This window comes from Balearica regulorum, chromosome 2 (genome assembly GCF_011004875.1).
Source record: "Balearica regulorum gibbericeps isolate bBalReg1 chromosome 2, bBalReg1.pri, whole genome shotgun sequence".
NCBI classification, from domain to species: Eukaryota; Metazoa; Chordata; class Aves; order Gruiformes; family Gruidae; genus Balearica; species Balearica regulorum.
The window spans coordinates 22,310,636-22,335,177 of NC_046185.1; the positions used below are offsets into that span (position 1 = coordinate 22,310,636).

The 24,542-nt window shown below is 36.3% G+C and overlaps 1 protein-coding gene across 34 annotated transcripts in view; it reads right to left on the reverse strand.

Moving 5' to 3' along the window:
* RIMS2 (regulating synaptic membrane exocytosis 2) overlaps window positions 1-24,542 on the reverse strand; it is a 503,290-nt gene that overhangs the window by 354,633 nt on the left and 124,115 nt on the right. For all 34 annotated transcript variants that reach the window (XM_075743530.1, XM_075743545.1, XM_075743550.1 and 31 more), the window contains one exon: window positions 4,973-5,283. In XM_075743530.1, the coding sequence (XP_075599645.1) occupies window positions 4,973-5,283 (311 nt within the window). The remainder of the gene's footprint in view (window positions 1-4,972; window positions 5,284-24,542) is intronic.

Consider the following 24,542-nt stretch of genomic DNA (forward strand, 5'->3'; position numbering starts at 1 on the left):
GAAGGAGGATATATTTTATCTGTGTCTGCCTGCCTGGAAAATAAATAGTGCTGTTGTGCCACTCTGCAGCTGCTCACTCTATCAATTTGTTGTTTTCATTCTGGTTTTTATGTTTAAATCTCATATCCTTACAGCTAATCTGAAAAGGGTTCAGGCAGATTTATTCATTAGTCTTGCTTCAAATCATGATCTTACAGATCATGATCTTTACAGATACCAAGAACCAATTCTCTTTTTTTTGTCATGGCTCACCCTCTGAGAGTTGCAGCAATAATAAATTGACTCATGAAACATGAAAACAAACTTTCTCACAATTTTTTTTTTTTTTTGCATTGAATCTCATGAAAAATATCCTTGAGAAGAGCTTTTCTTACACTAATAGAATGCATGAGAAATATATGTTGTAAATTCAAAGCTGAAATTTTCAGATTTTGGAAAGCATTTTGGATTCATACAGGATGGATTAGGGGAAGGAAAAAAAACCCAAAAAAACCAAACAAAAAACCCACAACACATAATCATTCACATCTACCTGAACTACATAAGATCATTTCAGATAGGCACTAGAAATAGTTATGTGATCATAACCTTGCACTGGGAAGACGCATGGGTTGTTTCCTAGTTCAAGAGAACTATTGCTTAAAAAGGATTGTGAAATGCCATGTATATAGAAAAGTGGTTTGTGAAGCAACACTTCTGGAATGTCAGAAAAGATTTACAGTTTAAAACACTGAATTCATATGTGGAAAATGACAGAAATGGTTTTACAATAAATCCTACCAAGAGCAGGAAAAATAATTATTTTACAACTCAAGCATGGCCACATGTCCTAAAGATCTAACAATTCAGGCAAAGAGAATGCCACATAAAAAAGCTTTGTATCAGCATTAAGGTTCCCTGTTCCCCAGCTTTTATTATTAGGATGTTGTACACATTTAAATAGGACATTATAAACATTTGCTTTGGCTTAGGCTTTGGAATGAAGAAATCAACCATTTCACAAGCCGATTGCCTGCTACAAAATGACTGAAAAAAGATGATGTCTATTCACATAATTTTGCTGCTAGAAAGAAAACACAATGTATTGAATGATGGGTAGCCTAAGTCTTGGGAACAATAGAGTACGTGAATGTTTTTGATCAAGAATAAAATTAAAAGGACCCTTTTATATAACCCAGAATTAATGTGAAATTGAATAGTAGAAATCAAAGAACCACAGTGCACACAGCCATAAATCTACCATCTGTGCACAGCAGACCTCAGAATGGACCTTCTGAGCCTATGGATTACATAGAGTAGTATGTTGCATTTTGTTGATTCACATCATTTAGCAGTTTTCAGGGAGTCTAGCGTTATACTACATCAGCATCCATACTCTGCTCAGAAGGTTAAGTCTGTGAAAAGCACTACATATTGTTACTTCTCAACTGCCCTTAGAATAAAATCTCCATGTGATACAAATTATGCTAGTCTCACCTCAAACAAGGTCAAATATAAAATGGTCAATTACTGAACGTAATCTAACACTGGATCCTGTGGTGTGCCTGCTGCCTCTGCCTTCTCCATGGGTTTACTACACACACAGAAAGCAGTAAAAGCACTGTAAGGCAGATTATAAATATTGATTATGAAGCAGGAAAAAAAAAAGAAAAAGAAAAAAAAAGAAAGAAAAACTATTCTGCTGGTAGTAAATACAACTTGTTCCTGAATAGTTTTTGACTTCTCTTTTCCTCTGTAACGGATCCAATATAAGAAAAACGTCCTTGAAGAACGTGCAATCCAAAAAGCATCCCAGACTTTTTTAAGGCAACAAATTTCAGATCAAAGAGGATCTACAGTCAGGTACCTATCTGTGTCTGAACAGTTTGGGATCTATCAATTGCAAATGGGACTATTGCATAAATCAAGGGAACAGAACACTAGTCTAATGGTTGAAGCAATGAATATTATTTCGATGAAGAAGAATACTAGTAAAGAAAACAGGAAAAAATACGGTGAGTACTACTCAAGAATGGAAAACCAAAAAAAGCACAATCAAAAAAGACATAGTAAGGAATGAGACAGAAATGGCATTGATGTTCATGAGATTCAAGGAGTGAATGTTGCCCTTTAGTCTGTGACCAACTGGTCTCCAGATGACCAAGATAAGATATATGATACTTGATATAAAGAACTACTAAGTAATGATTGCTGCATCATCAAAGGAAGCTGCAAATGTTCAAAAAACTTTGATAAAACATGACATTTTACCCTTCTATTTGAATCATAATAAGCCAAGTATATAGAGTCTCAGCAATATTTTTTTCACAAGTGTTTTATTGTTTCTAACTTTTTAAATTATTTTTGTGTCAAAACTAATGTCTTTGGGATTAAAAATAAAACAGACAATGTAGTTCTCACACTTTCTGCTTACTTCTATTCTTGACATTGTGCAAGATAAACAACAACCACTTCTAAATATTTGAGACTTTTTTTTGGCTATTTCCCTATTATTTTGAACATTTTGAATGGCCATATTTTTCTCCTAGAATTAGCTTATCTAGACAAATGGTCTACCAGACTAGAGCAGCTCAATTTCTGCCTAGAATAGAAAAAACCCCTGTCATGATGATCTCCCATATAACATGTTTCTCTACCGGCTGGCTCTTTCAGTTAATGTTTAAAAAACAAACAAACATAACATGAAGCATTCAGAAAAGAAGACAGAAGACCAGAAGCCTTTAGGAAAAGTTATATACAATTGCTTGACCACAACTGCAAGTTTCAAATAGACAAAATGAGTTTTCTTAAATTGCTCAATAATAATGATAATTATAATAATGATAATAATGATAATACTAATAAGCAGAACATATATGGATTTATAAATTTTAATATTAAAATTATAACAAATTATGGCACATATTCTATGCATTACTTCAGTAGAAAGATAATATTACATTACCTTCTGCTTTTAACAGCGATTGAATGTCATAAAATTGTAAGCCTTCCCAGTCTTATTGCTGAGAGTAGCAATGGCACCACAGCATATACAGGTCCAAACTTAAGGCCTATCCTCACCCTTGAATTCTGGGATAGTCTCTCTCAGAGATGCTGATATTCTCCTCGACCAATCAGACATTGATTGGGCATCGAAGAAGAGTCTTTTTTGTTATCTCCAGCAAAGGAAAGACAGTTAATGTGAGCAACATTAGGGAAGAAAATTATTCAGAAGACCCTTTAACCTTCAATAGCATGTAGTATATATCATAAATATATTCTAAGCATACTCTTCTATGTTAATTAGGGAACACTAGTATTAGTATCCAAATAAAACAGGAAGAGGATAATGACTGAAAAAACAATCTGGATTTAAAAAATATGTCGAGCAGCAGTGATCACAATCAGCAGAATTGTTCTGCTCTCAGGCACAAAGTCTACATTCTTCCTGTTTGTAAATATTACGTCATACTGTCCATTTTTATCACATAACTCTTCTTAGAGTAAATGCATAGTACATATCTGAATTATATATTTATTTGCATATCCCTCTCTCCCTCTCTCTTTCTGCATGCGTATAATATAAAAACACTTGCAGAGTTAAATTATTGCTGAGAACAAGAAGGGTTGGGGGTTTTTTTATCGTCACATTGTGTATGATACCATTTTCCTGGCAAAATTAAGGAAGGAAAAGCAAAAAGAACCACAAGAGAATCAGTCTCTCTCTCCTGCTCCTTAGCATCAAGTTAAGCTGCCAGCTGTATTTCTCAGAGACTGTACATATAACTGAGGAGCACTCAGAGCCACTAAGTGCTGAACCCATCAGCTGAAATCAGAGCAAAGGGTAACAGGCAGAAGAAGTTAAACAAAAAGGCTTATATTAATTGTATTCCCTTTGTTCCCAAATAAGACCAAAAACAGGAAATAAAATATGGTGGAATACAAGAGGTGAGGGAAAAGGAAAACAATTTTAATTACATTAGCCATAAAAGATATTACAGCTGTCTAACTTGTTTCAAGCTTGCGGAATAAATATTGTAACGAGGTCATAGCTGGGCAGCAGAGGAAGGCTGCCAGATTATACTGCTCTGGCTGCCAAATTCCAGGGCAGGTGGAGGTCTCTGGAAATAGAGGGTATTATTTCCATGAAAACACGTGAGCAAGCTCACTCCCTTCTTTCCCTTCCCACCATATTTAAAGTTCTATTCTGGTCTTGCTTAGAAAGAAATTAAGTTTATTCAACAAAACAGTTTTTACTTTTGTGTTCCAGTAAAACATAGCCACAGAGGTTGAGAGCCTTCTGGTGCCTTGTGGTACAATCACATCAAGAAAAAGGGAAGGAAGGTCCAGCTCCAGCCTCTGGCTAAACTGGGTCTTATACTACATTAGCTCTGAAACAGCCACAGTTTCAACCAATGCCAAGTTACACTGAGATAAACCAGTGAAGAAAAAAATTTTCATACCAATGACAATAACTAACAGTAAGAAACTGAGAAACCATGAAAAGATTTAGGTCATCACACAAAGATTTCACCATCTTCAATACTATATACTGCAAGTGCTACCAGATGTTTTAATTTGGTAGTCTGAACACCCACCATCTTCCATTAACCTGCTTTTTTGAGCCCTATTTTGGATTACAAAAGTTCTGCTATAAAGTTAGTGGCCACAAAAGAAATAGAGTAACATTGTGTACAGTGCAATGACTATGATTCAACAAAGTTGCAAGCACATGGGCAAGCTCTGTCACACTGCAATTGTCATTTTCCATGTTGTTTTTTTAACGAGAAGGAATGAAGAACACACATTGTTCATGACCATCTGAACACAATAAGAACTCCTCAGCTACTGCTTCTTAGGATTGTTTCAAAAATCCCAGTATGTATTTTATAGGCTACAGAATAAAAATAAGATAAAGCTTTAAAAGATAAAATAAAATTTGTAGCATAAATTCGGCAGATCTTATCAGTATAAACATTAAAAACTTTCTTACCTGTCTGATGTTGTGTCACTTGTTACTTGATGCTTTACTCCTGAACCATTCTTAATTGAGTCTTGTCTTGTGAGCCCTTGAGATCTGTTTTTGTCCAAAACTTGTGTGGATATGTCACCTGATGGTCCTTGGTACTGCGAATGCTCCTGCAGCTTTGCTTTCTTCTCTTGAGGTGCTTCCTCGTTCCGCAAACCTCTAATACCTTCTTGGTCAGGCTGTTGTGGTGCATTCGATCCACTGTTGTAGAACCAGGCTCCTGATTTTGTGAGGATTTCTTGTTGTTTTCGGCACAAGTTACATACCCACATTACCTGTTCAGACATATTTAAATGGAAAACCTGTTAGCTTGTAAGCACTGTATATGAAGTTTTCATCAAGCATACATCAACTGATTGCTGACACTTCCAAAGGCAGAAAGAATACTACTTTAATTCATTCTATTAAAATTACAATAATTTAGCCACAGCAGAATAAAATACATTTGTACAATCTTGGAGGAAATTGTTTTAGAAAAAAATACGAACACAAAAATACTTTTATTCTATTTTTGCTTCGTCATTTATAATACAAAGGAAAACCACAGATAGTAGCCATATAAATGTAAATGATCTACATATTGACATTCCAATGGCAGTAAATGTAAGATCTGAAAATGAAGACTACAGGTTGAGGATGATAGGATGACACAAAAAAAAAAAGGAATAAAAAAATCCATTAAACATTTAATCCATTCTCTTACCAAGTGATAGCATCATAGAGTGGTTTGGGTTGGAAGGGGCCTTAAAGCCCATCTAGTTCCAACCCCCCTGCCATGGGCAGGGACACCCTCCACTAGATCAGGTTCCCCAAAGCCCCATCCAACCTGGCCTTGAACACTTCCAGGGATGGGGCATCCACAACTTCTCTGGGCAACCTGTGCCAGTGCCTCGCCACCCTCACAGTATGTCTAATTCCTTATGTCTAATATAAATCTACCCTCTTTTAGTTTAATACCATCACCCCTTGTCCTATCACTGCACATCCTTGTAAACGGTCCCTCTTCAAGTCAGAGTAAGGAACTTTGGAACAGATCCTCTGCTGCTGCAGACAAGTAATTTTGTAATTCTTGAAAATGCTCTGCTGATTTACTTCAGCGGTGGTCTGTGTCTTATGTTTACATGAAGAAACTGACTTCAAGAGTGACTTGATTTTCAAAGCTATTGTAAATTAAAGCCATTTTATAAATAAAGTAGCACAATATATAAGCTGGTGAGTCTCTTCACTTCATAGCCAAGATTTAGCTTTCACTGTATGCTTACTAAATTGTTAAAATGGTTACAGCTTCCCAGTTGTGAGATCCTGCACGTAGTAATGAGATTTTTTTAATATTCTAAAACACACTTGCTTGCAAAGCTTTTGTATTCAATCACCTTTGTCATACGGCAAGTCCAGGAAATTGCCAATGCCAATTATCTGTAAGTTAATTTCACTTTCCGTTCTTATGTTCCATGAGTATAAATCAGGATGTAATGAATCAAATACAACAGACCAGTTATTAATGCAATGGCACATTCAAACTAGTTATTATGTTATCTTAAAATTTGGATTTTAGATAGCATTAATTCACTGCAAGTTTAGTCCTTCACTCCTTAATATTCTTTTTTCTTCAACCTTAACTCACGTCTTGTGTTCGTTATATATTTTTGTCTTAGTTCACAGACAAATTTGTATCTTTTTTACTACATGTTCCTGGAATGTCTACACTTAGCCTTCAATCTAGTTATCATGCCTCCAGTTCTAATCCTACCCCACACTGCCTCTTTTTCAAGGGTTTACAGTACAGGACATTCAAAGGCTTACAGTAATGCTCTTCATTATTCTTTTAAATGCAGCTAGCTCAATGGTTTAATCACACGGAAAATGTAGTTTCTACCTCCACAATACATCCAGCTCCGTCCACCAGAAAAGGCTTCAGAAGCTGCAGTCTGTGTCTTACATTTATTCTCCAGGCAGTTATCTCATAGAAAATTTGGACCATGCTGTCTAGTCCAGTCTCACCAAAAATGTTTTGATGAAAGTTTCATATAGAAGGCTACTCGGATACAAGGTTTGTACTCAAATTAAACTCACTGGCTGCCTCATTCACAAATTGCCAGGCTGGGGCAGGAAAAGGAGGCATCACTTTTCCATGTAATAGTGGCAATATGCCCCATCCTGTTAAACTTCCTTCTTAACCGTTTATAATGCTGATACTCCATCTATGAGAACTCATGTCTGCTCATTTCAGCAAGACAGAACAAACTATCAAAGCACTGAGGGTCAAAGAGAGACTCCCTGAGTAGCAGCTTGCTGTCTGAAGTAGGTTAGGTGTCCTGAGAACAAAGGTCAATACTGTGTATGCTTCAGGCCTGGCCATCATTCAAATACAAATTTAAGAGCAGGTCTGGTTTAGCTTTGCTAATTAAGTCAGAAAGTACACAAAAGCTCCAAACTGAAATTTCAGCCCCAAAGACAGAAGTATTTTTGCCTTCTCTAATCAATAGCAATTAAAAACCTTTAATATTTTTGTTTGGTTTGTACACAGCTGAAAGAAGTTCTAAACTTTCCACATATGTGTCAGCGCAATGAAAGGACCAGACCTGAAACAATTATTAAGGTATCAAAATATATAACAATTTGAATGACTACAAGATAACACACACACACACAAATCTTTTGTATGCTATTTTTCCTTCCATTAGTAGATGTTAAAATGTAACAAAAACTAGATATCACAGTCTAAACACTTGAGCAACTATGTCCTTGACTGATAGTCACATTTTGTCACAGGACAATGCACTCTGGAATGACCGATATTGTTCTCCTGTACCCAACAGAATGAAAGGTCCTTCTGAATGGATATGATTTAATATCTCCTCCTCTAAAAGCAGAATCAGGAAGAGTACTCCTGACCTACCCTCTTCCCCATGGCACACAAAATTTAGTGATCTGTTTCAACATAAACCTCGGGTCCTGCCAAGCTAGGTAGATACAAACAAAGCAATGAGACAGAGAACTGTCAGTGCCATGAGACCCATATGAAACAAGTAAACATTTTATGATAAAAGTTTGATCAAACCCAGTCCCTTATTAAAGATGCTACGCCTATCTTTGTTGTCACTATCTACTGTATCATCATCTGGTATTTTATTTCCATCTCTACATCTTGGAAGCTGTTTTTTCACTGCCTGTCAGTGACACTTCAAGACAGACATCATATTTTTCTCCCAGGCCCTGCTGAAGTCAAACTGGTTCCAACTGTTTCCATTGTGCAATGTTTCTTGCAGACTACCAAAGTAATTGTGTCATACCTGCAGGAAATAATATGAGCACTTAAATTGAAAGCACCTCATGAAACAAAATTAAAAAAAAGAAATTACTTAAGGTATTTCATGTTGGAAAATATATGCATGAAAAATGTTTCAAAGTTTTCTGTCTTTCTAAGAGTGTTTCATAATATTTATAGCTCACACGTCTGATAAAGCCTTATTTCCAATGTACTTTCAACATGTAGACTTCCATCGTGTTGACCCAAGCAGTTATAATTTTAGCTTCAAATAATCACACACAGTGAGCGGAATGGCATCTGTCACGCACACACAGAAATTTAGGTGCTTTCAGTGAGCACAGAGAAATTCAAGCCCTCAGTTAGTACAGGGCTAAACTGACTTCTCCATCTTATCGTAGATAAGATCGTAATCGTTGTAATTACCAATAAAAAATATCGGTAATTTACAGTTCAGAGCTCTCAATTAAATGGCAGACATCCATGTAAGATAGTGTTGGAAGAGCACAGACGGGAAGGCGGCATATTCCTGGACAGGATTTCTGCTTCTGCGACAGAGCTCTCAGCAGCTCACACGCAGGGCAGCTGTGTCCCTGCCGAGTCCCCACCAGGACAGAGCATTTCATGCGACGGGGACGGCAGCACAGCAGAGGGAAGGGGACAATACGCGAGTGGATTGCACGCTTAATACATGTGTTTTGACATATCCACAAAGAAGAACCACAGAAGCTTCCCTTCTAAAACAGTCGTTGAAAAAGGGCTAATCCCTGTCATCGGAAATCTGCTCTCTAAAGTACTCACGCTACTTACTACGCCCATTTTCAAATCTCCTAACCTCCGCTTTGAAGATTTCAACAGTTTTGAACGTATTTTGTACAGGAACGTCAGTGATGCAATTTATGGGTGTCAGTTCTCCCTAACATGGGAACATTGCCAATTTGAAAAGGAAAAAAATGGACAAAAATCTGCTCTCCAACTTCTCTAATCGTTATTTTAGTACTAGTTTAAAACGAGAATCTAAAGCGCTAGTGGCTCTGTGTCGAGCTGTGCATTCCGGTACAAAAGGCTGAAGCACCACCTAGTGCCCAGGATAAGAATTGCTGAAGGTCTGAAATAAATTTCTCCTGGAAAGTGTGAAAATAACCACACAAAATAGATCTAATCTGACATTTTCACATTAACTCTTAATTTAATTTGTTTCGTTAAGACAAATTTCTTTTATTATACAACACTGAAAAGAAGTATTCCGAATTTGGATTAGACAGATTTGCCTCAAACCTTCCATGTGCTTTCCATTCACAAAGATTAATTCCATACATGGAACAAACAAGTTCTCCCTCATTTTTGATTTCTTCATCATTTTTTACAAGATTATTCATAACATGCTCTCACTTCTTCTAACACTTTCCAAAAGCTTTCATCAGATAATATTAGCACTTTTTATTACATAAGCCCACAAAAATAAATTCCGCATAACCTGCAATAATCAGCCATTTCACATCGACACATCAGACACAATGCACAAAAAATCACTCCTTTGTATTGTCCTAAATAAAACATTATAAATTTGTCTATTAGATGAAATTCCTCAAAACACATTTCACACACCACTTTAAATTCAATAAAATGGAAAAAATACTTTTAAAGAAATTACCTCTGCAGACATTTTAAAGCAAAAATATGTAATAAAAAGGATATAGTATGACAATCATTTTAATGTTTTCAGATAAATTATGTGAAAAGACAGCTACCTTACGAAATACCATTCACTGTTCCCCTAAGTATAATTATAGATGGCCTAACACAAACTTCTGAGAACAAAATGGAAATCTTACTTTATTTAGATTAAAAGGCACAGTATATTTAATTACATATTGGCCTGACTTTGACAGTTAGACACTACAATCTAAGAAATAATTACACCAAATCCTCATCAGCAATATTACTTTGAATTACAGGTGTGCAGAGGTGCAAAATCGTACTGGAAGGCTTCCATAGGACAGTAAAATTTATTATTATGGTTTTATCAAATCTCTGAGAGTTCATCTGGTTGGCAGAAGCACCTAATATATTAGCATTATATTAACTGCTGTGCTTGCTGCTAGTGTTCTTCAGAAAATTTCACTTGGTTTAAATATATATGTGGTGGGTTGGGGGTTTTTTTCCTCTTATTTTATGTAAGATACAATTCATTAAACATTATACAAGGTAACAAGAACACAGCATTGAAAGGAAGGGGAAGAAAAATGGAAGAGTAGGAAAACTTTGCTTGGGTCCAGCATCAAGGTAACTAATCATGTTTACTAACATACTACAGTTAGTCTTTTTTTTTTTTTTTTTTTTCTTTTTTCAATCTGTCACAGATACAAAATAATGTCATTACATTATGGAGCAGTGCAATGTTTGCAGCCACCCTGTATCAAAGAAATTTTTCTGAGGAAGGAGTACTTCGTCTCTTCAATAGTCACTATGTTGACGTGGAATGGACACTGCCAAATCAGCACTGGCACTCAGTGACATGAGTCACCTTCCTCTGTAGTCACGGAAGTTACAATTACATAGCAAATCTAAACAGCTTTGGCGAATGTGGCCCTGGTATAAGTAGGGCCCAACGCTATCTTCCTTACCTCTGGTCCCAATTTCTGCTGATCTTTCCCCATTTTGCCTATTTGAAATATGGCAGCGTTTCCCAAGAACTGTAAGTTTAATCAGTCTCCTGGTTCTGGGACTGTGAGGGTCACTTTGAACATTGTCTCCCCAGAAAATGAGGCTGAACTGCTTTTCTCATTATTGGTTAGTTTCTGAACCCATTAAAATCCCCCAAAGTCTTCCAGTAAAATAGCAACAGCACTATTAATTGCCCCTGTTAGAAGTAAAACTTTTTGGTACTCTGCATATTATTTAGAGTTCAAAGCTCTTTAAATTAGAATAGGAGACTTCCTGAAGTTAGCTAAAATATAAAATCCTATCTATTTGGTTCTATATACCACCAAAAAAATGGCTGATGTTTGCTCTAGAAAATAATAATTCACTTCTCTCTCCTTCCCCCCCACCTCCCCATCTGAAATCCCTATTCTTACAGCTGAGTGCTGATTTCCATTATTGGGGAGGGAGAATTTGTATTGCGTTCTATGAGGTGCTTCCTTTAATTTTTTTAATTTTGATATTCCTTTTTAATGGAAGCAACTGCCTACAACTGTGTAAGACTTACACAAAGCACGTGCTATCAATAGCCAACATTCGTGTTTCTGGAAAGCACAGAGCCTTTTACAATGGCTGGAGGATTTAGGGCTCATCTATAGAGACATCATTCTAGAGGTTCAGGTCCAGATTACTGATGCTTCTTTTGCAGTTACTAAGAACTATTTTAAAGACACAAATTCATTATTTGGGAGTGAATGGAATAAATCACACCTACTTTATGGTCATGCACTGTAAACAGCAGCGTCTAGATATATTTTTAATGAAGCAGAAACTTTTCCAATTCATATTACTGCTCTGACTGTACAGACAAGTCATCACCATGTAAACATGAGGGCCCTCCCAAGATTAATTTCTACCTTTTTTCAAAGAAATCTTGTTTTACTTTTTCTGCTGTTTTCTGTCTAAGCATCTACTCTTTTTTGAAACTTAATAGGTTTTCTCTTTTCTTTTCCAGTGTCGATCCTACTTTGAGCAGGATGTTGGACCAGATAAATCCCAGGTCCCTTCCAAACTGAATGATTCTATGATCATTTGCACCTGCATTTTGGTAACTATTTTTCTACATAAAAATAAATCCCAAACAATTGTTTTAAGGTCAACAGAACAACTCTTGATTTATTTGATTGTAACTAAGAACAAAAAATTGTGGTAGCTACGATACTGTGAAATATTTCTTAAAGATGGTTTAGGTTTTTATTTTCTATCAATCAACTTTACTGCTTCTCTTTCAAAGCAAAATGAATCTGCAAGATTTCATATCCTCTAAAAAGAAATTCATTATATTATTGACATTGCATGGTAGGTTGGGGAGGTTCAGACTGGACATGAGGACGCATTTCTTTACTGAGAGGGTGGTCAAACACTGGAACAGGCTTCCCAGAGAGGTGGTTGATGCCCCGAGCCTGTTGGTGTTTAAGATGCATTTGGGCAATGCCCTTAACAATGTGCTCTAACTTTTGGTCAGCCCTGAAGTGGTCAGGCAGTTGGGCTAGATGATCGTTGTAGGTCCCTTCCAACTGAAAATATTCTAGTCTAGTCTGGTCTGATACTGCACTATAGCAAACAGAGGCCAGACCTTACTATTTATCCATTTAACTCTACCTTATTCATTCAACCGTACCTGTGGGATACCTTCAAGTTTTGTGTCACACCTTTTCCTTCTGTGAAATTAATGCATTTAGTCAGTGAAGTATATTACAGGAGCAAAAATAACCTCTGAGTTTGTGACTGTTATAAGAGCTGATGAAGATTACCCTTTTTTTCAATATTTTGCTATGCCACTAGTCTGTGCTATGGTACTGACTTCCACTTTCATGCAAGTAATAAAGTTATAATCAGTTTGACAAAATGTCAGAACTGCTATAATCTTTATTGGCCCTATATCCATAATGGCAAATGGATATCCATCCCCCAGAATTCTATTAAATACCACAAGGATTCCAATACCAGTTAATAAAAGCAGGAAAGCTTGCAATACTGGTATGACACTAACATCTCATATACTCCTTCTTTGTGCGTTTGATACAGTATATATAGTTACATGGTTCTATCTTTTAAGCATAAGAGAAAAATATCACAAGTGACTACAATTTTAAAAAAGGTATACTCACTCTTTTGTACTAACTCTGTTTGTCATCCTAATGCCAGTGCATCTCTCTTGTATCAACTTTTTAATTATCCTTAAGGCACATACTAGCTATTTTCTTCAAACTTTTTTTTTTATCTAAGAGTACAATTAGTGAATAAGACTTTTGACTAGAAAAACATATTATTTATGTTCAATAAAATGTAAAAAAGGCTTCCGCATGCACAATAGAGCTAGAAACTGTTAGTTGGAACACTAATCTAGGTGGGTTAATGTAAGCCAGAGCACATTCTTCCTCAACTATACTGTATAAAAAGAAGCAGTTCACACACAACATAACTGATATTTTTCAAGATCTGTAAAGGCACTGATTTGCTTTTTTTCATTACGGCACAAGCACAACTCAACACTATCCAGTCCAAAGTGTTTCTGTCAATGCCACTGGAAATAATGCATAATTCCTGCACAGTGCCATGCTGACCATACACAACTCCTTCATGAGCTTTCATGATTTCGTGAAGAATTAGATGGTGTAAAGACTTCCAGTGAGGAAATGGCTAATCTGAAACCAGGTATGATCTGAACATAGTACACACTAGTGAGTGTTACATCCCAGCAAATACAGCTACGCTGCTTCCAAAACGGAGTTTGTAAGCCCACACAGTACTCAACAGGGCCATGAGGGCTCATTAGATAAGTGCGATCGGTTTGGGCATGAAATAAACCTGCCATAAGCGAACAGAATCTACAACACAGCTCCACAAGGTCTTTCTTTAACCTTGGAAACTTGCATAATTATGTAATATATTGAGAATATACAGCTGACCAAGCTATACCTCTACTGAAGTTTCAGATTTGTAACAATCTTAGGAAAGCAAGAGAACGGAGCATGCAGTCGCTGTCACTTTTCTCAGCAAGTTTAAGCTCACTAAATAGGAATACTGGATAGGAAGAGATCTCGTGTATTGATTCCAGTTGCCTGCTGCTTCAGGCAAGAGTATTTTTTTTAACAACTTTATAATTTAATAAAGTTCCATCTTAAAATTAACTAGAAATAATGAGGTCAAAATCTGTCGAAACACTTTTCCAAATCCTACAGCTAGAATGGAGAGGATGTCTCTTAATTTCCAGTGCTCATTTATTCCAAGCTAATTTATTGCTATTTATTCTTGTACCATTTAAATAGCTCCTTTCTCTCCTCAGTGTTTGCTGCCTGATGTTTTCATAGAGACCAATCACATACCCTCTCTGTTTTCATTTTTCACGACCAAATAGATTTTGCTCTTTCAGGCTATGCCTATACTAGCAAGACATAACCATGTCACCGGGCCAGGTGCTGGCCCGTGATTGCCTGTTAATTCTTGCGCTTCCTGGCACAGTCAGGCCTTTGCTAAGCAGCATCTCCCAGACAATGCCAGCACACAGCGCAGGAGAACCGCATGGAGCAAGAACTGCTCCCAATAAGCAGCTTGGACACAGCTACGCTGCTATGGAAAGCAGAATACAGGGCTGTTGAGCAGGACTGAGTCACATAGGAATCCCTGGCCTGTAGTTCAGAGTACAAATTCTTAGTAGTCCTTAAATTTCTGATTTTACACTTAGTGCTATTTAATCTCACTCATTTAAACTACTAGAGTTCACAAGGTCATCTGGTTCTTTATTATACAGTATGCCCTTGCTCCCCTGTACTGATAAGTATCCAACTTTGTGTCACCAGTGTATTTAATTATGGCATTCTTCTTCTCTGTGCCAAGACCACTAGTGAAAATATTAAAGATCTTCCCCAGTATTAATGCTTGAGAAACTTGGCTAAGGAGCTGCTTATAGCTTTCCCCCCTATATCATTATTCAATTAATCCTTATTTTTCAGTTTAACCAGTAATTTCTAGGTGGTGTTGTATCACTTAGTCTTCTGCAAAGAAATTACAGTTAACTGTTATACCCTAATCCCTAGCCATCTTTGCACACAAACGAGTTCCTTGGACTCCTCAGTCCAACTGTTTTTGCCTCTCTGTTCCTTTAATTCCTCAAAAAATAATTCTCTCTGTAGACACTACTGTTAGAGCAACTTTGCTGATGAATTAAAAATTTGTGATGGAGAAAAGGCAGTTAAATTTTTTGACAGACAAATATAAATAGGCAGTTATGGATGGAGTAAGGTAATATAAATAGACATTAGAATTACTAATTTTCAACAGTTTTATAGAAAAGTGATTGATACTAACAGGTTATAACACAAATACAGGATATCTAAAAATATTGAGTTTTATTTAAGAAAGGATTATTACAACATTTTCTTATTTTCTTTAAAATTTTTATAATAATTAATTCAGGCAAAATAAGTACTGTGTTCCACCAGATTTGGCACACAATATCCAAATGACAGTTCCAAGTTGTTTTATTTTACAAAGTTTTTTACTCTCAAAGGCACTGGTAAAAGTATTATAATACCTTACAGTCATTTGATTTTGAGAATTTTGTTGCCTGAAAGTCTCAATTAGACGTTATTTACACCACTTTGTGTTCAAAGTTCTGTACTAGTGTCACAGCTTCATTAAGAACCAGCTAATAAAAATAACAAATGATCTACAGCACAGAGGTGCTGAGCATATTCATTAGTTAACACTTGTAAACAGTGTGAAGATGAATAGCACTAAGTGTTCGCAGGTTATTTAGTACTACAAGACATGATATCAACATCAATAAGAGGCCAAAAAGGGAGCAAATGTGACAGGACCACAATAAGCCTGGGGTATGTATGCAAATAGCATTAAATTGAAGTCAACAGAACTACACCACTTACATCATCTCTGTCATCACTCATTACTGAAATTGTCTGAGAAAAATGAAAGATCCAACTGTAATGAAATGTAGCAGAATGGTAATAGAAAAACTGAGATGCTTATCAGGCAGTTGCTGCTGTATTGAATCCCACATAAATGTTCTTCCACTTAGCATAAACTTGCTGCCTATACCCTAACAATGTAGCCACAGCAGCACAGCTCTCAGTGCAAGCTGCAAAGCTCAGACAAAAAATAAGACACATAGAATCATAGAATCAAGGAATATCTCAAGTTGGAAGGGACTCATAAGGAACATCAAGTCCAATTCCCTGCTCCTCACAGGACAACCTAAAACTAAACCATATGACTAAGAGCATCATCCAGATGCTCCTTGAACTCTGGCAGGGTTGGTGCTGTAACCACTTCCCACTATTGCAGTGACCGGCCATCCTCTCAGTAAAGAACCTTTTCCTAATGTCCAGTCTGAACTTTGCCTGACGCAGCTTCATTCCATCTCTTCGTGTCCTATCACTAGTCACCAGAGAGAGATCAGCACCTCCCCCTCCATTGCCCACCTTGAGGAAGCTGTAGACTGCGATGAGGTCACCCCTCAGCCTTCTCTTCTCCAAGCTGAACAAGCCAAGTGACCTCAGCTGTTCCTTGTAAGTCTTGCCCTTGAGACCTTTCACCATCTTGGTTTCCCTCCTCTAGACACACCCTAATAGTCTGACGTCCTTCATACGTTGAGGCGCCCAAAACTGCACACAGTACTCAAAGTGGGGCCGCACCAGTGCAGAAAAGGGTGGGACAATCGCCTCCCTCAACCAGCTAGCTACGCTATGCTATCCAGGCTGGTAACCTACACTGAGTTGCATGCTACAACAGCTACACATCTTATGCCTACATGAGATGCAGCCACAGTTAACTCTGACGAAACAGTAAGAAAAGTTAAGATTAAAAAAATATTTTACATGTATGTCACTATGTCAGAATTTCAAAATAGAAAAGGAGAACTAAGAGTAGAAAAGCAACAGACTGAGTGACACCTAACACAGTCAGGTATATATTACTTGCCAATATGCTGAAGAGAACAGCCACATTTACAAAAGGAAAAAGGAAGTTATTTCCAATGAAATAAAGCTATTTTTTTAATTCCAGTGTCAAATAACCCCCTTTGTTAGGAAACACATCTAGTTAGCCTACATTTCTACTTTATACCTATTGACAATTCTCTGTACTTCCAAAATTATTTCTTCCTTAAAAATATCTACAAATTCCACATATGCAAAGTCCTTCTGCTACTTCAGCAGCCTGTTGAAGTAGCTAGGTGAATGCTTCCCCTTCACTGCTGGCATAAATTAGCAGGCTTTGAAAGTGTTATGAGTGAGAATTATTGCCCTCCCTAAAGTAAGTACTGCTTCGCATTTCACTCAGATAATTGTATCTACAGTTTAACAACCACTTTCTACTTTATTGTTCTTTTGCATCCTTCCCTCTTGCGGGGAAAGAGATAGAAGGCGGTAAAACTTCAAGTACACAGTATGTGTATGGGAACTGACAGTATAAAGCAGAACAACGCAAAGTCTCATACCTTAAGTCCTTCACGTTTTCCAAATTCCTAATATGAGAATAGAGATGAAGTAAGAACAGGAAACATCTCTCTTCAAAATTCCACAGTACAATTTCAGTTTGCAGCTAACAACTAGCAGACTTTTCAAAGAGTATCACCTAATTATAAAGGTAATTCAGTCCTGACAAACTTCGCATCAGGATTTGAAGTTCGCATCAGAATAAAATGCTTTCTAGAAGTATATCCTGGAAACTATGTCTGTGCCTTAGAAATGACATGCAGTTTGCCTAAGAAATTTTTATCTTCTCAGTATGTGAAGGTATATGTGTTTTCGTTCCTCATTCTGGACCAGATCTAACCTATATTTAATTCTACTGGAAGAGAAGACAGTGGTCTATATATCTCTGACTAAGCCATCCCTTTCTTCCTTAGTTGTTACGTTTAAGTTTGTAACTGCTGGCACGCTCTACCTCAAATAATCACCTCACACAGCAGACAGCTCCTGTTTCGTGGATTTGGGGCATAAACAAACCCTTACCTATGACAACTATATGACATGCAGAGTAGAATGTGCCATAAAGGACACAGCATTACGTTACACTTTCCTAGACTTGGATGAAAAGTAGAAATGGAAATCATCTAAAATACTGACCTGGCATCACAATAATAAAATATTTCTGGCTCCCTCTAGTGGGCTTTAGTCTGGTATCGTGTGAGCAATGATGCAGCCATGCACCAACAGCAAAAGGCTTCGGAAAGTTGTTACAAAAGCTTTGAAGTCTTCTCTCAATACTTCTAGCATTTCTGTCAGCAACCTCTAAAGTTAGCCAGATTTCTCTAAAGATTCCTGTTTCATTTTATTTTTATTTTATTTTAGATTTCAAATCTAGATACTTGAAAGGCTTAAAGGCCCTGCATTGATCTAACACCTGGCTTTAAGTATTTGAATCGTTGCACTGTATTACAGTGTTCTCTGATGCAATTGTTGATGCTATAGCGTCAGCTTTTCTATAAACAAAACTAAATTTAGGTACTTTAGGATTTCTTCAAATATATGAAGTACAAATTTCCACAGTGCAAATCCTTGAATCTTTCTGAATTTGCAAAATCCCCTGTGTCAACAGTTAACATCAGTCAAAGACCAAAATGCTTTAACTACTTTTATTCTTAGAACAGTTTGGTTTGGTTTCATCTCTTTCTTTTCTTTTTTTTCTAAAGATTTTTTCTACCACAACAGTATCTAGTTTATCTTTAAAATAGCTGGTTCCAAATAAAAGCCTCATTTAACTATATTAAACTGACCAAAAAACTGTAAAGATTTTCTTATATTTCTGTTGCACAGCTTATAGTATCACAGCATTCAGTAGCAGGAACTCTCAGGTTCCAAATTAGAACCAGTAACGTGTTTTGGTTTTTGTAATTGACTAAAAATATACTTAAAGAATTTTAATTTTATTCCCTGATTTGAAAGCTCTTTCTCTTTTTTCCTGCGTCTGCCAGTACAAAGAAATCAAATGTTTGAAATCCTAATTTAAGTGTCATAGAAGCATTGACAAAGTTTTCTGTAGTCTTTTGGTTGGTTTTGTTCTCTGTTTTTTACGATTAGGACACTAGCTGCAGTAATATGTTTAAATCAAAGCGGATGGCAGATAATGAGTATGCCAGTAAACTGCCTCCTGGTTTTATGTAATGGATGACCACAACTGAGCTTATGAAGATCAGCTTACCATCGTGGATTCTAGAACTGAAATTCCAACCCATTCTTCAAAATACACTGATAGTATTTCAAAAGATTTTTTAAAAAGTGGTAAATTGTAAAAAGAAATTCTGAAAGATTGAGGGTTCCCCTCACTACAACTAATGTTTGCAAAGGCAAAACTGCTCCAGCTTCAATTAAACTGCTGCAAAGAGAAAAAACTCTCAAAGACTGATTCCATGAGACTCATATCTGCAAATGAGGAAAGGAAAAAACTCTTTTACAAAAAAAATATTAATTTTAGATCAATATTAGTTAAGTGTGAAGGCAGTAACGCTACCAATAGACAACACAGAAGACCTGATATAATACAAGAAAAGGGAGATGGTATTCTGGTTTTTAATGTATCTAATCTGAAAAACATGTTCCCAAGACACAGCTGATACACAATTTACAGCCTGCTGTACCCGTCTGTGATTCAGCTAATACTAATGAGCAATGGAAACTGTCCTTGGTTTTGAAGCAATATGATAGAACTACACTTCTCTTATATCATGTTCAGCATTATATGGTGCCTGAAAAATGTTTTTTGAACAACCTCACAGATAGCTAATCTCACTGTAGTAAATGCACACCTGCTCTGACTTCTGAAGCAAACAGTACGTACACTTTCAATTTTTACAAAAGGAACGTCAAAGCAATAAGAATGCTGCATAGTTTCTTCTCATGTCTTCAGAGCAGTTCCCTGAACATTCTCAAATGTCCTATCAGAAAAGACAAAAAATTTGGTTCAGAGAGAAATTACTTCAAAAAATGAATTACAATTTTTTTTTTTTAAATCTTAGTGCAGTTACACTACAACCAAAAGAAGTGAAAATAGCAGTTCTTTGGCCTAAAATCAGAATCTGCTATCTTTATTTACAGGTCAGAAAATGGTAAAATATTTAAATGGATGAGTAGAGGAACGTGCATTCAATAAAGTCTATTGAGTAAGGATATGCACTTTTTTAAGTTTTCTATGATTTTTTCTAAATTTGCTAACATCCTACTCAAAAAAACAAGTCAATAAAACTAGATACTTTCATCATTTTCATCCCTTCAAATAAGGGTCCTCACATGGACATAGCATTAAGTTCATAGTTGTAAAGGATGATTTCTTCAAAATATAGACATTCATAACACTAAAATTATGAAGTACAGGCAAAAAACCCCACCTTCATGCAATTTTACTGATTGTGAAAGAAAAACAGGGTGAAGATGAAATAAAACTTCAGTAATTTAAAAGATTCCTTGGGACCCAGGTCAAAGTGATTGGAAAGGCAAATATTTTCATCTACTAAAGGTTTATTTGCAGAATTACTTGGGATCAGTTATGTCTTCATTCCTATTTGACAAGTTGATTTCCTATAAGCAGAAGGCACATAAGACAGGGGAAGAACTGCTCACATCAAAATTAGCATCACCATGTATATAACTATAACCGGCATTAGAACGTGATCACACACAACTACAAGGATGAAAGGCACAGGATGTAGTGGGTTTGGCTGGGACAAGTTAAATTTCTTCATAGTAGCTGGTACGGGGCTGTGTTTTGAATTTGTGCTGACAACAGCGTTGATAACACACTGACTTTTTAGTTACTGCCAAGCAGTGCTTCCATAGCGTCAAGGGCTTTGCTCCTCAGAGTGCCCCACCAGCAGGTAGGACGGAGGTGATGCACAAGCAGTTGGGAGGGGACACAGTTGGAACAGCTGACCCCAACTGACCAAAGGGGTTTTCCATACCATATGATATATCATACATCATGCTCAGCAATAAACTGGGGGGAGGTTGGCAGGGGTGTGCTGCTCGGGAACTGGCTGGGTATCAGTTGATTCGTGATGAGCAATTGTTTTCATTTGCATCACTTGTCTTTCTTGGGTTTTATTCTCCTCTCTCTGTTACTATTTTTTCTCTTTTCCTTACAATTTTATTTTTTATTATTACTTCTTTTTAATTATTAAACTGTTTTTATCTCAACCCACAAATTTGTTTCTCACTTTTACCCTTCCGATTCCGCCCCCAGCCAACCGGGGCCACGGAGAGAATGAGCGGCTGTGCGGTGCTTCATTGCCAGCCGGGGTTAAACCACGACCCAGGACGAAAAAGCTTCTATTCCACAGCAAAATCACTTTTTATGGACTTACAATAGTAATAACTAAGATCCTTGCCTAAGTAGCATGTTTGCAATGCTTTCTAATCAACTGTAGAAAATCTAGTAAATGCTGAGACTTATGAGACAAGTCTCAGTAACTTTTTTATATCCTCAGACTTTAAGAATAATAGCTGCAGCTCCCTCACTGGGCAACCACAATTGTAAAGGCATAACAAAGACCTTATTGCAGAATTTTCAAATGACAGGGGCAAGAACCTGACTTGCTTTTTACTTTTCATATGACATCAGGAACTTTCTGAAGGACTGCTTTAAGGTTTATTGTAACTAAACAGAAGCATATAACCAGCTCTGGACTGAATTATTTTGATATATATGGAAAGAGTTGTGCTTCTACTTTGAGTAAAAAAGGATCCTTCATGTCTAGCAGTTTTAAAAAACTATCCAAATTATATCAGGGGTGTCTAAAACCAAAATATATTTAGGTTCCATTAGTTCCCAAAATTCAGTGTTGGATTCCTTCTCATGTGCCAGGACTGCTGCTAATAAGATAAGAAATACTAGTTTTGAAGAGGTCAATAAGAGGAAACTCACAGACCTATATACAGCTCTTGTCCTTCTGGCCTAGAGACACACTCTTTTCAATTCAGCATCAGCTGTGAGAACTACTGCATGCTTAAGGGAAAAATAAGAGAGAGCATGGATGTGAATTTACAATGTAAATTACAAATTTACAATACGTGCATGTCATCTAGCGCTGCCTTTCCACATCAAAAGATGTGAAGAACACACCTTCCCAGGTTAAGTGGAGGCTGGATAAATGTAGATTGCTACAGCATCTCACCCACTGAGAGCATTATCACAGTGACAGGAACAAGGTGGCACATTGGGGCAGCGGGTTTGGATCTGTGGTGTTCACCTTCGTTGAAGGAGGTAATGTTGTGTTTCCTAAACTCACTGATTTCATCACTGCAGACTACAACCAGATTTACAGTACTATTATTCTCAGTTGGCTCAGACATTGTATGCTTTCATATCAAATGCCTACTTCTCTAGTTATCTTTCTATTCATTTATTTATGAATGTTTTTTGACAAAGATACCACAAAGATTTGGGGGTTGGACTAGATGACCTTTAAAGGTCCCTTCCAACCCAAACCATTCTATGAAAGATCTGAAACAGTGACTGATCACAGAAGTTTTATGAAAATTCTGATTCAAAATATCTTGCAGCAGATAATTTCTTAAGGACATATGCTTCACAGATATGTTCCGCCGTTTATATACAGAGTCAAAACAATGTATTTATGTTAAGGCCTGGAACTTTTCATGAAAGGACCCAGTTAGTTCACAGCCTTCTTTGTTCAGGATGTCACCTATGCCCTGCAGGAGGCTTCAGCTAACAGAACCCCATGCTGATCTGAACGGTAACCCATAAATAAAAGTATACCTATTTACAAATCACTAAAAGAAGGGCCATGCATTTACTAAAAAAGTTAACGTGTTTCATTTGCAAGATGTTTTCCTTAAATAATCCCCAGATAATTTGTGCTGGTAGTGTTGTACTAAACCTGAGAAGGAAAGATTAATAAATAAAGTTAATAAAAACTAAAAGTTATAGGAAAAGGAAAAGCCTAATAAGGGTAATATTTATTATTACTTAAAATTTAATTTTAAATTTGTGACATAACTACAATAGAAGTATCAGAATCCTATTCACAATACAAAATATATCTATGGTATTTTATTAAGCTTTTGGCACAATGAAATTACAGAAGTCTAATGCTGCAGGATCATAGCTATTTTATTTCAAAGTCTCTTATAAATAGCCAGTTAAGATAAATAAATAAAGAAGCTATAAAATAAAAATAATCACAATAATCTAAAAAGAGTCCAGAAACATAGATTACCACCAAAAAAAACCCCTACCACCTCTTTGCAACACGACCCATAAAAATAAAGCATTTTCTATTGAATAAAAAAATAACTTTTTTAGACATTTTTTATGAGCACTTGAGATTGATGTCATAATTATGCTCTTCCCAAATGACTGAGGCCAGACATCCACTACAGTGAAAGTTTTCTTTGGCCTTTCCCAATGATGTCCATGACAAAAAGAAAACAAAACCAGGATTAGATAAAACTAAAAAAGAATTAAAGCAGATTAAGAGACATATACGAGTTTCCCTCCCATGTACAGAGCAAAATCAATATGTTAAAAAAATATATAATAATTACAGTGTTATAGTTTAAAAATTAACTAATACTGAATGCAAACAGACGGCTAGACAATTGTACACATGGAGAAAAAAGCATTTGAACCCTGTATTCAATGTACAGGTAAAATTATTCTAACCTCTTGGAGAGATACCATACATTTCCTACCTTGAACTGTAAGAAATCCAAATCCTTCACAACAATAAATATCATCTTTCATAATCACATGACCAAGTATCTGAGAGCAAGAACACCTTAATTAACCAGGTCATGACTCTGAAGTTATGTAGCAATTACACTGAAACTGAAAGATGAACAGGTTAAATGAACACTAGTGATTAACACTGCCCACGAAGTTTAAACATTTAAAGATTAATTGGAGGTGTATCTGTATACATAGTAAACTAAATGAATAAGATTCTAGCTTCAGTTAATAAAGATACATCTACGATTCTATCAGTATAAAAAGACTCTAGGGATTTATTTCGTGAAAGCATAATATCCCCAATATCAAACAGAACTCCTGTTAATTTTTTTAATGTGTTTGGTTTACAAAGAATAGTTACTTTATTTCTTGCAGATCTAAGATGATAAGAAGGACTTCTTGTGAAGTACATGAAACTAATTCTCGAAAAACTACAGACATTAGCACACATCAATTGACTGAAATTGAATTAGCTACCTGAAATCCAGGCTTTTCCGTAGATCTCCTTGATGCTGAATGAAGGCATCTTTATAATAATTCAAACCAATGAATTTTTAATTTTCAAATACCCTCCTATTTATACTTCATAGATGGCATCTCATTTAAACACAGTACTTTTCACATTTGTTTTCATTTGTCCATGAATGCAGTGAAGTCCGATATCTGCTGAAGTTGTCTATATAAAGTCACTCATACTATGCTAAATCATTGTCTTGCCTGTGCATCCAATGTTTGATATATTTGCCATACAAATTCCTTGTTTCACACAGCAGATCTAAACAGCAAACAGACAATATTAACCCAGGTGCAAGGCCTTTTTCATTTAATTCCTTAACCTATCAATAAACTGTTCCT